The sequence below is a fragment of the Oncorhynchus kisutch genome, linkage group LG1 (genome assembly GCF_002021735.2).
Source record: "Oncorhynchus kisutch isolate 150728-3 linkage group LG1, Okis_V2, whole genome shotgun sequence".
NCBI classification, from domain to species: domain Eukaryota; kingdom Metazoa; phylum Chordata; class Actinopteri; order Salmoniformes; family Salmonidae; genus Oncorhynchus; species Oncorhynchus kisutch.
This window is the reverse complement of record NC_034174.2, coordinates 9,148,702-9,164,491: the sequence shown is the minus strand read 5'-3', so window position 1 is coordinate 9,164,491 and position 15,790 is coordinate 9,148,702. Positions and strand designations below refer to the sequence as shown.

The window sequence follows — 15,790 nt, the reverse complement described above, 5'->3', positions numbered from 1 at the left end:
CCACCTTTCAGCTTTTGAGTTGGAGTCATGTTTTCCAGAGAGACTCATCTTAGAGGCAGTGGCCCACTGCTCTCCCTCCTCAGAGAGACTCATTGAACCTAACCAAAGACATGAAGCAGAACGTTACAGTAACGTTAGGCAAAAATCCAGACGGTCATGAAACACAAGTTGAAGCACAATGAGGCACAATAACATTAGCCATACAAAGCTCCTGTCATCCAAGGTCAATGGTAGCTTGTTGGTTAGAGCGTTGGACTAGTAACCAAAAGGTTGCTGGATCGAATCCACGAGCTGGCATGGTAAGAATCTGTCATTCTGCCCCTGAGCAAGGCTCTTAACCCACCAGCCACTGTGCTTCTACACCTGCATTGTTTGGGGTTTTAGGCTGGGTTTCTGTACAGCACTTTGTGACATCAGCTGATGTAAGAAGAGCTTTATAAATACTATTGATTGATTGATTGATTTATTATTATTCCCCGGGCACCAAACATGTGGATGTCGATTAAGGCAGCCACCCGCGCCTCTCTGATTCAGAGGGGTTGGGTTAAATGCAGAAGACACAATTCAGTTGAAGGCATTCTGACTAGGCATCCTCCTTTTCCCTGACATACAGACTGTTGCAAGTGTCTTATCAATAAACCTAAGACACAGTACAGTGAAACAAACTGACACTTTGACATAAGTACAACATTTACATTTTTGGCCTTTAGCAGAGCAATTTACCAGTTAGTGCATTCATCTTCAGATAGCTAGGTGAGACAACTACATAGCACAGGCTTAGTCAGTGCATTCATCTTCAGATAGCTAGGTGAGACAACTACATAGCACAGGCTTAGTCAGTGCATTCATCTTCAGATAGCTAGGTGAGACAACTACATAGCACAGGCTTAGTCAGTGCATTCATCTTCAGATAGCTAGGTGAGACAACTACATAGCACAGGCTTAGTCAGTGCATTCATCTTCAGATAGCTAGGTGAGACAACTACATAGCACAGGCTTAGTCAGTGCATTCATCTTCAGATAGCTAGGTGAGACAACTACATAGCACAGGCTTAGTTATCTTCTACCAGGGGTCCTCAACAACATTCAGCCTTCCTCTGTTACCTTCCACCAGGGGTCCCCAACAACAAGGTGACCTTATAACCGTCATACCGGTAGTGATGAGTCATGACAGCAGTCAAATTCCACGGTCATCTCCTTTTATTCACTCTGGACATGTGTTAGTAGTACCCAACTCGCTCGTGATCATCAGGTCGCTAACGGCCTTCTAACCTCTCTGACATCAATGCAAATGATCAATGCTTTTAAAACTCACGTTAACTTGTGATCGATCAATTTGAAGAAATATATGCTTTCTAAGGTGATGATTAATTAAAAACACCCATATTACAGTTTATTCATATGCACAGGCCTATATGAGCCCAAGCCTGAAAAAAAAAAACTGATATAAAATAATAATCGTAGATGGACTGGTTAATATATGCTACCATCCAAACCTTACATCCATGAGTCTGGAAGAGAACCTATTGGCCCGAGGCGATGATGTTGGTTGCTTACAGAGTTAGCCTACAATTATATTGAATTTGTAGACCTATTTCATTTTCAATAGTCTAGTAATAGGGAATTTGTTATATTATCATATCTAATAGGCTGACACGTTACCTGAAATAGCTACAGAATATCTCACCACCGGGTACGTTTCCAACTCCTCCTCTCTCTCTCTCTCTCTCTCTCCTTCTTGCCTTTCTCGAGCGCGCAGAGAAAGGGTCTGTCAACGGTTTAATTAAATGCTTTGTTGTGAAAACATGAGACTATTATTGTTCCGGAACAGTTTTCCAAAATGAAGTGCGAATCGGTACACTCACCCATTCAGGTCAGAGTGTGATCGTCATCCGAAGGGAAAAGACAAATGTTTCGGAGGACGTTTTATTTTCCAACAGTAACACGTATGTCTTAATGTTGTGCATTAAAATGTAACTTGCAGGGGAGGTTTCTTTGTTTTATATGCTGTGTAATAATAAGTCATTACCACGAATTACTTCCTGTTACTTTGATACGTTTCAGCCATTTGTTCTACTGTATAACTGTTACTATTCTTCAATGTTAAGAGTTACCAATGCTACGTTGTGTATTGTTTATCGAGCTGGGACTCGAAAGACTGAAAAACAGCTTCAATCTCAAGGCCATCAGACTGTTAAATAGCCATCACTAGCCAGCTACCACCAGGCTACTCAACCCTGCACCTTAGAAAGCTGTGTCTTCAGAAAATATTAAATACTTTTTCCCCTTGACTTTTTCCACATTTTGTTACATTACAACCTTATTCTAAAATGGATTACATGTTTTTTCCCCCCCTCATCAATTACACACAATACCCCATAATGACATCACAGTACCCCATAATGTCATCACAATACCCCATAATGACATCACAATACCCCATAATGACATCACAGTACCCCATAATGTCATCACAATACCCCATAATGACATCACAATACCCCATAATGACATCACAGTACCCCATAATGACATCACAATACCCCATAATGACATCACAATACCCCATAATGACATCACAATACCCCGTAATGACATCACAATACCCCATAATGACATCAAAATACCCCATAATGACATCACAATACCCCATAATGACATCACAATACCCCGTAATGACATCACAATACCCCATAATGACATCACAATACCCCATAATGACATCACAATACCCCATAATGACATCACAATACCTCGTAATGACATCACAATACCCCATAATGACATCACAATACCCCGTAATGACATCACAATACCCCATAATGACAAAGGTAAAACAGGTTTGTAGAACATTTTGCAAATATAAAAAAATCTGTGTAATGACACAATCCTGTCTCGGATCCCTACGGACACTTCCTTTGACCTCACGGCTTGGTTTTTGCTTTGTCAACTGTGGGACCTTATATAGACAGGTGTGTGCCTTTCCAAATCATGTGCAATCAAGTTATAGAAACATCTTAAGGATGATCAACGGAAACAGGATGCACCCCAGCTCAATTTCGAGTCTCATAGCAAACGGTCTGAAAACCTATGTAAATAAGGTATTTCTATTTATTAATTTTAAATTTGCAAAAAAAATTCTAAAAACCTGTTTTTACCTTGTCATTATGGGGTATTGTGATGTCATTATGGGGTATTGTGATGTCATTATGGGGTATTGTGAAGTCATTATGGGGTATTGTGATGTCATTATGGGGTATTGTGATGTCATTATGGGGTATTGTGATGTCATTATGGGGTATTGTGAAGTCATTATGGGGTATTGTGATGTCATTATGGGGTATTGTGATGTCATTATGGGGTATTGTGATGTCATTATGGGGTATTGTGATGTCATTATGGGGTATTGTGATGTCATTATGGGGTATTGTGATGTCATTATGGGGTATTGTGATGTCATTATGGGGTATTGTGATGTCATTATGGAGGGGTATTGTGATGTCATTATGGGGTATTGTGATGTCATTATGGGGTATTGTGATGTCATTATGGGGTATTGTGATGTCATTATGGGGTATTGTGATGTCATTATGGGGTATTGTGATGTCATTATGGGGTATTGTGATGTCATTATGGGGTATTGTGATGACATTATGGGGTATTGTGATGTCATTATGGGGTATTGTGATGACATTATGGGGTATTGTGATGACATTATGGGGTACTGTGATGTCATTATGGGGTATTGTGATGTCATTATGGGGTATTGTGATGTCATTACGGGGTATTGTGATGTCATTATGGGGTATTGTGATGTCATTATGGGGTATTGTGATGTCATTACGGGGTATTGTGATGTCATTATGGGGTATTGTGTGTAGATTGCTGAGTAAAAAAAATAATGTTTTAATCAATTTTATAATAAGGTTGTTTACGTAACAAAATGTGGAAAAAGTCAAGAGGTCTGAATACTTTCCACAGGCACTGTGCATAGACATGGAATCACTGGCCACTTTAATAGGAACATATGTGTATATACTGTATTCTATTCTACTGTATTTTAGTCAATGTCACTCCGACATTGCTCAACCTAATTCCATTCTTTTAGATTTGTGTGTATTGTTGTGAATCGTTAGATACTACTGCACTGTTGGAGCCAGTTACACAACATGATTTTTTTTATTTCACCTTTATTTAACCAGGTAGGCTAGTTGAGAACAAGTTCTCATTTACAACTGCGACCTGGCCAAGATAACATGCGGATACACCCCCCAATAACATCTGCTGTGGATATATGGACATGACCAATAACATTTGATTTAATTGTGTCATATGTAGTATTATGATATATTATAAAGTGTTATTATTGCATAGGTTGCACCAGTACTTTTTCAGAAGTGAATGAATTGTTGTATTGGTAAATATAGTATTTTACATGAACACGCTACCACAGCGTTTTCCATAGTGACCTTTTATAAAAGGAGTTTTATTGCGCTGCCATCCGCAAGCTTTAGGAGTCATCTCAAGACAGTCATTGGAGCTCATGTGCAGAGTAATATACGACCCAGTGGACCAAGGGCAGACATGATAAATCTTGACCCTTTGTCAATCCAAGTAATTAGTTTCTCTCTCTCTCTCTCTCTCTCTCTCTCTCTCTCTCTCTCTCTCTGTCTCTCTCTCTCTCTCTCGCTCTCTCTCTCTCTCTCTCCCTCTTTCTCTCTCCCTCTCTCTCTCTCTCTCTCTGTCTCTCTCTCTGTCTCTCTCTCTCTCTCTCCCTCTTTCTCTCTCTCTCCCTCTCTCTCTCTCTCTCTCTCTCTCTCTCTGTCTCTCTCTCTGTCTCTCTCTCTCTCTCCCTCTCTCTCTCTCTCTCTCTCTCTCTCCCTCTCTCCCTCTCTCTCTCTCTCTCTCTCTGTCTCTCTCTCTCTCTCTCCCTCTTTCTCTCTCCCTCTCTCTCTCTCTCTCTCTCTCTCTCTCTCTCTCTCTCTCTCTCTCTCTCTCTCTCTCTGTCTCTCTCTCTGTCTCTCTCTCTCTCTCTCTCTCTCTCTCTCTCTCTCCCTCTTTCTCTCTCCCTCTCTCTCTCTCTCTCTCTCTCTCTAAGAGGTGAATGTTGAAGTTTATTTGTTATATTGATGCCGTGTTTATAGACCTTTATAGACGTGTTCTAAGTGTAATGCCATATGCATTTACTCATGTACATGTACATTGCAGAGTTACAACCCTCATCTAATACTGTTTACATGTGTCATATCTTTGTCTTATAGAGCCACAACACTAACATTCCATGTCATCTGATTGACAAGAATCATATCAACATCTTCAAATGGAAACAGCTGTCTGTGTGTCTGTGTCAGCGTCTGTGTGTCTGCGTGTCTGTGTGTCTGTGTCTGTGTGCCTGCGTGTCTGTGTCTGTGTGTCTGCGTGTCTGTGTGTCTGTGTGTCTGTGTCTGCCTGTCTGTGTGTCTGTGTCTGCGTGTCTGCGTGTCTGTGTATGTGTCTGTGTGTCTGCGTGTCTGTGTCTGTGTGTGTATGTGTCTGCGTGTCTGTGTGTCTGTGTGTGTGTGTCTGTGTGTCTGCGTGTCTGTGTGTGTGCGTGTCTGTGTGTCTGTGTCTGCCTGTCTGTGTGTCTGCGTGTCTGTGTATGTGTCTGTGTGTCTGTGTGTCTGCGTGTCTGTGTCTGTGTCTGTGTGTGTATGTGTCTGCGTGTCTGTGTGTCTGTGTGTGTGTGTCTGTGTGTCTGTGTGTGGTGTTGACTATCAAGAGTACAGTGATGGACCTCAACATCATGTTCTAACAGGACAGCACTATAGACGACAGAACCAGACCAATCAGTTAGAAGTATATAGCGGGTGAGGGCATTCACAGCCGACCACTCAGACGGGTGAGGGCATTCACAGCCGACAGCTCAGACAGGTGAGGGCATTCACAGCCGACCGCTCAGACAGGTGAGGGCATTTACAGCCGACCGCTCAGACAGGTGAGGGCATTTACAGCCGACAGCTCAGACAGGTGAGGGCATTCACAGCCGACCGTTTTTACGTGGTCCTTCTAGACGGATTTGGTGACCAACTTTTTTTTACATGGTCTGTAATTTCTCCAGATTTAGCGACCAATAGTTTTTACAATATGTTACGTTTCATATGGTATGTAATCATTTTGTGGATTTCCATCACCAATTTCGTATGATATGCTACGAATTACAATTCTTATTATATGTCACGAATTTGCTAAACTTGCTAAACTTACAATATGTTCTGAATTTGCCCACGTACAATATGTTACGAATTCCCTAAATGTACAATATGTTACGAATTTGCAAAAACGATATGTTATGAATTCTAGCTAGGAGGCTAATGTTAGCTAGCTCGCTAACATTAGCGACACTAGGGGTTAGGGTTAAGGTTAGGAGTTAGGTTAAATGGTTATGGTTAGGAGTTAGGTTAGGGTTAGGGGAAGGTTTAGTTAAAGGGGTTAAGTTTAGGAGTTAGGTTAGGGTTAGGGGAAGGGTTAGTTAAAAGGGTTAAGGTTAGGAGTTAGGTTAGGGTTAGGGGAAGGGTTAGTTAAAGGGGTTAAGGTTAGGAGTTAGGTTAGGGTTAGGGGAAGGGTTAGTTAAAGGGGTTAAGGTTAGGGTTAGGGTTAGTTAAAGGGGTTAAGGTTAGGAGATAGGTTAGGGGAAGGGTTAAGGTTAGGAGTTAGGTTAGGGTTAGGGGAAGGGTTAGTTAAAGGGGTTAAGGTTAGGAGTTAGGTTAGGGTTAGGGGAAGGGTTAGTTAAAGGGGTTAAGGTTAGGGTTAGGGTTAGTTAAAGGGGTTAAGGTTAGGAGATAGGTTAGGGGAAGGGTTAAGGTTAGGAGTTAGGTTAGGGTTAGGGGAAGGGTTAGTTAAAATGGTTAAGGTTAGGAGTTAGGTTAGGGTTAGGGTTAGGGGAAGGGTTAGTTAAAGGGGTTAAGGTTAGGAGTTAGGTTATGGTTAGGGTTAGTTAAAGGGGTTAAGGTTAGGAGTTAGGTTTAGGGGAAGGGTTAGTTAAAAGGGTTAAGGTTAGGAGTTAGGTTAGTGTTAGGGGAAGGGTTAGTTAAAGGGGTTAAGGTTAGGAGTTAGGTTAGTGTTAGGGGAAGGGTTAGTTAAAGGGGTTAAGGTTAGGAAATAGGTTAGGGTTAGGGTTAGTTAAAGGGGTTAAGGTTAGGAGTTAGGTTTAGGGGAAGGGTTAGTTAAAAGGGTTAAGTTTAGGAGTTAGGTTAAATGGTTAAGGTTAGGAGTTAGGTTAGGGTAAGGGGAAGGGTTAGTTAAAAGGGTTAAGCAGTTGCAATGTAGCTAGGGTTAGTATTTAGTTAAGTTAATATTTAGTTAAGTTAATATTTAGCTAAAATGCTAAAGTTGTCAGTGATGAGATTTGAAATCGCAGTTTACAAATAATTTGTACACTGCAAATTGACTGCAAGAAGCCCAAACAGATACAGTATATAGCAACAACATAAACATTTCAAACCTTGATTACTTTGGGATATGACTACATAGTCTCTCTATTTATGCTTGGGAATACTTGGTAACAGATTTCCTCAATTAAAATGGATTACACAATCCAATCCATATGATTTCATATAATACATTTGGATCCTTACCTTGTTATGGCTAGAATCACAACTCGAACATCAGGTCATGAAATCCCTGAAACATTTTCATGGTCTGTTCTTGAAGACTGCTTGAGAAAATTTGTTTGTGCACCTCTGAGATAGCATATCGCTCTTTCACCTTCTGGGTTGGGCAGCCAGCTGAACTTTGGATACCATAACACCACCAGCAATACATAAAGTCAGCCAGGGAATGTTCTGGGTGTACAATTGTTGTTTATATTTATGGCAATGAATAACCTTTGACACATCAACCCAACTGTAAAAATGTCCACAATGACTATTCTTTGGGATAGTATTGTAGCGAATTCCAAGGGCAGCTCCGACTGGAATCAAACCCAGGCCCAGTCACTGTCAAACCATTAAGCCAAGATATCTTGATAAGGTCAATAATAGTGTTGGTTTAAGGTCGCTACACTACCAACTTCCTTTGGGAGAGCGTTTCCCCCCCCCCCAATGCTTCTCTATACCAAGTCCCTCACGCATATCACGCCTCTCCGATGACCTCACAGGCATCATCCCACTTCTGACACCGATGTAGCGAATTGGGAGGTGTAGCCCCGATCAGAGCTCAAAACCAGCTCCAGCGACTGTCAACCCAACACCTGTTATGCCAAGAGTTCCATACCTTTTAACGAGGTTGCCATGTGTTGGGTTAAGGCTACTAAAGTATTTATATGTAGGTTTTTTGTTGTTGTAAAAGGACAGTATTTCTGTTACATGTATTTGAAATATGTATTTCAGTTACTTCTGAGTACTTCTGAGCCCCGCCTGGGGGCGGCAGGGTAGCCTAGAAGGTTAGAGCGTGTGACTAGTAACCGGAAGGTTGCGAGTTCAAACCCCGAGCTGACAAGGTACAAATCTGTCGTTCTGCCCCTGAACAGGCAGTTAACCCCACTGTTCCTAGGCCGTCATTGAAAATAAGAATTTGTTCTTAACTGACTTGCCTGGTTAAATAAAGGTAAAATTAAAAATTAAAAATTTAGGGCCTGTTGCCAAATCTTTTCAACCTCCTGAGGGGGAAGCTAGGAGGCTAATGTTAGCTAGCTCGCTAACATTAGCGACACTAGGGGTTAGGGTTAAGGTTAGGAGTTAGGTTAAATGGTTAAGGTTAGGGTTAGGGGAAGGTTTAGTTAAAGGGGTTAAGGTTAGGAGTTAGGTTAGGGTTAGGGGAAGGGTTAGTTAAAAGGGTTAAGGTTAGGAGTTAGGTTAGGGTTAGGGGAAGGGTTAGTTAAAGGGGTTAAGGTTAGGAGTTAGGTTAGGGTTAGGGGAAGGGTTAGTTAAAGGGGTTAAGGTTAGGGTTAGGGTTAGTTAAAGGGGTTAAGGTTAGGAGATAGGTTAGGGGAAGGGTTAAGGTTAGGAGTTAGGTTAGGGTTAGGGGAAGGGTTAGTTAAAATGGTTAAGGTTAGGAGTTAGGTTAGGGTTAGGGGAAGGGTTAGTTAAAGGGGTTAAGGTTAGGAGTTAGGTTATGGTTAGGGTTAGTTAAAGGGGTTAAGGTTAGGAGTTAGGTTTAGGGGAAGGGTTAGTTAAAAGGGTTAAGGTTAGGAGTTAGGTTAGTGTTAGGGGAAGGGTTAGTTAAAAGGGTTAAGGTTAGGAGTTAGGTTAGGGTTAGTTAAAAGGGATAAGGTTAGGAGTTAGGATAGGGGAAGGGTTAGTTAAAAGGGTTAAGGTTAGGAGTTAGGTTAGTGTTAGGGGAAGGGTTAGTTAAAAGGGTTAAGGTTAGGAGTTAGGTTAGGGTTAGTTAAAAGGGATAAGGTTAGGAGTTAGGATAGGGGAAGGGTTAGTTAAAAGGGTTAAGGTTAGGAGTTAGGTTAGGGTTAGGGGAAGGGTTAGTTAAAGGGGTTAAGGTTAGGAGTTAGGTTAGGGTTAGGGGAAGGGTTAGTTAAAGGGGTTAAGGTTAGGAAATAGGTTAGGGTTAGGGTTAGTTAAAGGGGTTAAGGTTAAGAGTTAGGTTTAGGGGAAGGGTTAGTTAAAAGGGTTAAGTTTAGGAGTTAGGTTAAATGGTTAAGGTTAGGAGTTAGGTTAGGGTAAGGGGAAGGGTTAGTTAAAAGGGTTAAGCAGTTGCAATGTAGCTAGGGTTAGTATTTAGTTAAGTTAATATTTAGTTAAGTTAATATTTAGCTAAAATGCTAAAGTTGTCAGTGATGAGATTTGAAATCGCAGTTTACAAATAATTTGTACACTGCAAATTGACTGCAAGAAGCCCAAACAGATACAGTATATAGCAACAACATAAACATTTCAAACCTTGATTACTTTGGGATATGACTACATAGTCTCTCTATTTATGCTTGGGAATACTTGGTAACAGATTTCCTCAATTAAAATGGATTACACAATCCAATCCATATGATTTCATATAATACATTTGGATCCTTACCTTGTTATGGCTAGAATCACAACTCGAACATCAGGTCATGAAATCCCTGAAACATTTTCATGGTCTGTTCTTGAAGACTGCTTGAGAAAATTTGTTTGTGCACCTCTGAGATAGCATATCGCTCTTTCACCTTCTGGGTTGGGCAGCCAGCTGAACTTTGGATACCATAACACCACCAGCAATACATAAAGTCAGCCAGGGAATGTTCTGGGTGTACAATTGTTGTTTATATTTATGGCAATGAATAACCTTTGACACATCAACCCAACTGTAAAAATGTCCACAATGACTATTCTTTGGGATAGTATTGTAGCGAATTCCAAGGGCAGCTCCGACTGGAATCAAACCCAGGCCCAGTCACTGTCAAACCATTAAGCCAAGATATCTTGATAAGGTCAATAATAGTGTTGGTTTAAGGTCGCTACACTACCAACTTCCTTTGGGAGAGCGTTTCCCCCCCCCAAATGCTTCTCTATACCAAGTCCCTCACGCATATCACGCCTCTCCGATGACCTCACAGGCATCATCCCACTTCTGACACCGATGTAGCGAATTGGGAGGTGTAGCCCCGATCAGAGCTCAAAACCAGCTCCAGCGACTGTCAACCCAACACCTGTTATGCCAAGAGTTCCATACCTTTTAACGAGGTTGCCATGTGTTGGGTTAAGGCTACTAAAGTATTTATATGTAGGTTTTTTGTTGTTGTAAAAGGACAGTATTTCTGTTACATGTATTTGAAATATGTATTTCAGTTACTTCTGAGTACTTCTGAGCCCCGCCTGGGGGCGGCAGGGTAGCCTAGAAGGTTAGAGCGTGTGACTAGTAACCGGAAGGTTGCGAGTTCAAACCCCGAGCTGACAAGGTACAAATCTGCCGTTCTGCCCCTGAACAGGCAGTTAACCCCACTGTTCCTAGGCCGTCATTGAAAATAAGAATTTGTTCTTAACTGACTTGCCTGGTTAAATAAAGGTAAAATTAAAAATTAAAAATTGAGGGCCTGTTGCCAAATCTTTTCAACCTCCTGAGGGGGAAGCTAGGAGGCTAATGTTAGCTAGCTCGCTAACATTAGCGACACTAGGGGTTAGGGTTAAGGTTAGGAGTTAGGTTAAATGGTTAAGGTTAGGGTTAGGGGAAGGTTTAGTTAAAGGGGTTAAGGTTAGGAGTTAGGTTAGGGTTAGGGGAAGGGTTAGTTAAAAGGGTTAAGGTTAGGAGTTAGGTTAGGGTTAGGGTTAGTTAAAGGGGTTAAGGTTAGGAGTTAGGTTAGGGTTAGGGGAAGGGTTAGTTAAAGGGGTTAAGGTTAGGGTTAGGGTTAGTTAAAGGGGTTAAGGTTAGGAGATAGGTTAGGGGAAGGGTTAAGGTTAGGAGTTAGGTTAGGGTTAGGGGAAGGGTTAGTTAAAATGGTTAAGGTTAGGAGTTAGGTTAGGGTTAGGGGAAGGGTTAGTTAAAGGGGTTAAGGTTAGGAGTTAGGTTATGGTTAGGGTTAGTTAAAGGGGTTAAGGTTAGGAGTTAGGTTTAGGGGAAGGGTTAGTTAAAAGGGTTAAGGTTAGGAGTTAGGTTAGTGTTAGGGGAAGGGTTAGTTAAAAGGGTTAAGGTTAGGAGTTAGGTTAGGGTTAGTTAAAAGGGATAAGGTTAGGAGTTAGGATAGGGGAAGGGTTAGTTAAAAGGGTTAAGGTTAGGAGTTAGGTTAGGGTTAGGGGAAGGGTTAGTTAAAGGGGTTAAGGTTAGGAGTTAGGTTAGGGTTAGGGGAAGGGTTAGTTAAAGGGGTTAAGGTTAGGAAATAGGTTAGGGTTAGGGTTAGTTAAAGGGGTTAAGGTTAAGAGTTAGGTTTAGGGGAAGGGTTAGTTAAAAGGGTTAAGTTTAGGAGTTAGGTTAAATGGTTAAGGTTAGGAGTTAGGTTAGGGTAAGGGGAAGGGTTAGTTAAAAGGGTTAAGCAGTTGCAATGTAGCTAGGGTTAGTATTTAGTTAAGTTAATATTTAGTTAAGTTAATATTTAGCTAAAATGCTAAAGTTGTCAGTGATGAGATTTGAAATCGCAGTTTACAAATAATTTGTACACTGCAAATTGACTGCAAGAAGCCCAAACAGATACAGTATATAGCAACAACATAAACATTTCAAACCTTGATTACTTTGGGATATGACTACATAGTCTCTCTATTTATGCTTGGGAATACTTGGTAACAGATTTCCTCAATTAAAATGGATTACACAATCCAATCCATATGATTTCATATAATACATTTGGATCCTTACCTTGTTATGGCTAGAATCACAACTCGAACATCAGGTCATGAAATCCCTGAAACATTTTCATGGTCTGTTCTTGAAGACTGCTTGAGAAAATTTGTTTGTGCACCTCTGAGATAGCATATCGCTCTTTCACCTTCTGGGTTGGGCAGCCAGCTGAACTTTGGATACCATAACACCACCAGCAATACATAAAGTCAGCCAGGGAATGTTCTGGGTGTACAATTGTTGTTTATATTTATGGCAATGAATAACCTTTGACACATCAACCCAACTGTAAAAATGTCCACAATGACTATTCTTTGGGATAGTATTGTAGCGAATTCCAAGGGCAGCTCCGACTGGAATCAAACCCAGGCCCAGTCACTGTCAAACCATTAAGCCAAGATATCTTGATAAGGTCAATAATAGTGTTGGTTTAAGGTCGCTACACTACCAACTTCCTTTGGGAGAGCGTTCCCCCCCCCCAATGCTTCTCTATACCAAGTCCCTCACGCATATCACGCCTCTCCGATGACCTCACAGGCATCATCCCACTTCTGACACCGATGTAGCGAATTGGGAGGTGTAGCCCCGATCAGAGCTCAAAACCAGCTCCAGCGACTGTCAACCCAACACCTGTTATGCCAAGAGTTCCATACCTTTTAACGAGGTTGCCATGTGTTGGGTTAAGGCTACTAAAGTATTTATATGTAGGTTTTTTGTTGTTGTAAAAGGACAGTATTTCTGTTACATGTATTTGAAATATGTATTTCAGTTACTTCTGAGTACTTCTGAGCCCCGCCTGGGGGCGGCAGGGTAGCCTAGTGGTTAGAGCGTGTGACTAGTAACCGGAAGGTTGCGAGTTCAAACCCCGAGCTGACAAGGTACAAATCTGTCGTTCTGCCCCTGAACAGGCAGTTAACCCCACTGTTCCCAGGCCGTCATTGAAAATAAGAATTTGTTCTTAACTGACTTGCCTGGTTAAATAAAGGTAAAATAAATAAAATAAAATTGAGGGCCTGTTGCCAAATCTTTTCAACCTCCTGAGGGGGAAGAGGTGATGTCGCACCTTCTTCGTGACTGTACGAGTGTGAGTGGACCATGTTAAGTCCTTAGTGATTTGGACACCGAGGAACTTGAAGCTCTCGACCCACTCCACTACAGCCCCGTTGATGTAGATGGTGGTGTGCCTCCCCCCTCCACCCCCTCCGTTTCCTGTAGTCCACGATCAGCTCCTTGGTCTTACTGACGTTTAGGGAGAGGTTGTTGCCCCGGCACCACACTGCCAGGTCACTTATGTCCTCTCTCATGGTCAGTGTGGCAGAGGTGATGTTGCCTACCATCACCACCTGGGGTCGGCCCATCAGGAAGTCCAGGATCCAGTTGCAAAGGGAGGTGTTCAGTCCCGGGATCCCAAGCTTGGAGAGGACTATGGTGTTGAATCCTGAGCTGTTGTCAATGATACAGTACCAGTCAAAAGTTTGGACACACCTACTCATTCAAGTTAATTTTTTATTTTGACTATTTTCTACATTGCAGAATAACAGTGACAACATCAAAACTGTGAAATATCACATATGGAATCATGTTGTAACCAAAAAAGTGTTAAACAAATCTAAATATATTTTAGATTCTTCAAAGTAGCCAGCCTTTTCCTTGATGACAGCTTTTCAGACTCTTGGCATTCTCTCAACCAAGACTGTAGTTTATCTTTGCTTATTTGAGCTATTCTTGCCATAATATAGACTTGATCTTTTACCAAATAGGGCTATCTTCTGTATACCACCCCTACCTTGTCAGGCCAACACAACTGATTGGCTCAAAAGCATTAAGAAGGAATGAAATTCCACAAATGAACTTTTAACAAGGCACACCTGTTAATTGAAATGCATTCCAGGTGACTACCACATGAAGCTGGTTGAGAGAATGCCAAGGGTGTCCACACCTTGTGGACACCTTGTGGACAATATGTGGACACCTTGTGGACAATATGTGGACACTTTGTGGACTCCTGCTCATCGAACATCTCATTCCAAAATCATGGGCATTAATATTGAGTTGGTCCCTCCCTTTGCTGCCATAAAAGCCTACACTCTTCTGGGAAGGCTTTCCACTAGATGTTGGAACGTTGCTGCGGGGACTTGCTTCCATTTAGCCGCAAGAGCATTAGTGAGGTCGGGCACTGATGTTGGGCGATTAGGCCTGGCTCGCAGTCGGCGTTCCAATTCATCCCAAGGGTGTTCGATGGGGTTGAGGTCAGGGCTCTGTGCAGAACAGTCAAGTTCACACCGATCTTGAAAAAACATTTCTGTATTGACCTCACTTTGTGCACAAGGGCATTGTCATGTGGAAACAGGAAAGGGCCTTCCCCAAACTGTGGCCACAAAGTTGGAAGCACAGAATAGTCTAGAATGTCATTGTATACTGTAGCATTAAGATTTCCCTTCACAGAAACTAAGGGGTCTATCCCGAACCATGACAAAACAGCTGCAGGCCATTATTCCTTTTCCACCAAACTTTACAGTTGGCACTATGCATTCGGGCTGGTAGCGTTCTCCTGGCATCCGTCAAACTCAGATTTGTGTGTCGGACTGCCAGATGGTGAAGCGTGATTTATCACTCCAGAGGACAAGTTTCCACTGCTCCAGGGTGCAATGGCGGTGAGCTTTACAACACTCCAGCCGACGCTTGGCATTGCGCATGGTGATCTTAGGCTTGTGACATCTTGAAGCTCCCGACTAACAGTTCTTGTGCTGATGTTGCTTCCAGAGGCAGTTTGGAGCTCTATAGTGAGTGTTGCAACTGAGGACAGACAAATTTTACTCGCTATGCGCTTCATCACTCGGCGGTCCCATTCTGTGAGCTTGTGTGGCCTACCACTTCGCGGCTGAGCCGTTGTTGCTCCTAGACATTTCTACTTCACAATAACAGCACTTACAGTTGACCGGGGCAGCTCTAGAAAAGCATAAATTTGACGAATTGACTTGTTGGAAAGGTGGCATCCTATGACAGTGCCACGTTAAAAGTCACTGAGCTCTTCATTACGGGCCATTCTACTGCCAATGTTTGTCTATGGAGATTGCATGTCTGTTCTCTCAATTTTATACACCGGCCAGCAATGGGTGTGGCTGAAATAGCTGAATCTAACTCATGTGAAAGGGTGTCCACATACTTTTGGCCATGTAGTGTATAATTTTCATAGTTATGGCACACTTTGTCTAGGAGCTTTTGAAGATTTAAAAAACAGAAATCGTATTATTTTAAAAAGTATTAAAAAAAGGTGTGGATTATTCTACATCCACCCTGATTCAGAATATACCATCTCATAGTCATGTTCAATAGCTATAGATAAGAGAAATCCGAATATCCTATATAAAACATTTTACCTTGGTGAGGAGGGGCGGCAGGTAAACTAGCTAGTGATTAGAGCGTTGGGCCAGTAACCGAAAGGTTGCTAGCTCCAATCCCCGAGCTGACAATGTAAGAATATGTCGTTCTGCCCCTCAGCAAGGCAGTTAACCCAAACCCATTAAATGCGGAAGACACATTTCAGTTGAAG

General features: G+C 42.0%; 1 protein-coding gene across 2 annotated transcripts in view; it reads right to left on the bottom strand.

The window, feature by feature from the left end:
• Positions 1-8,460, bottom strand: part of LOC109899779 (NLR family CARD domain-containing protein 3) — a 23,527-nt gene extending 15,067 nt beyond the window's left edge. Inside the window, exons 1-2 of one of the 2 annotated variants that reach the window (XM_031823516.1) lie at positions 7,614-8,460; positions 5-98 (exon numbers count right to left, since the gene is read on the bottom strand). In XM_031823516.1, coding sequence (XP_031679376.1) covers positions 5-93 — 89 coding nt within the window. In that variant the 5' untranslated portion in view covers positions 94-98; positions 7,614-8,460. The remainder of the gene's footprint in view (positions 1-4; positions 99-7,613) is intronic. The other variant, XM_031823461.1, reaches the window with a different exon arrangement.
• Between the last annotated feature and the right edge of the window lie 7,330 nt (positions 8,461-15,790).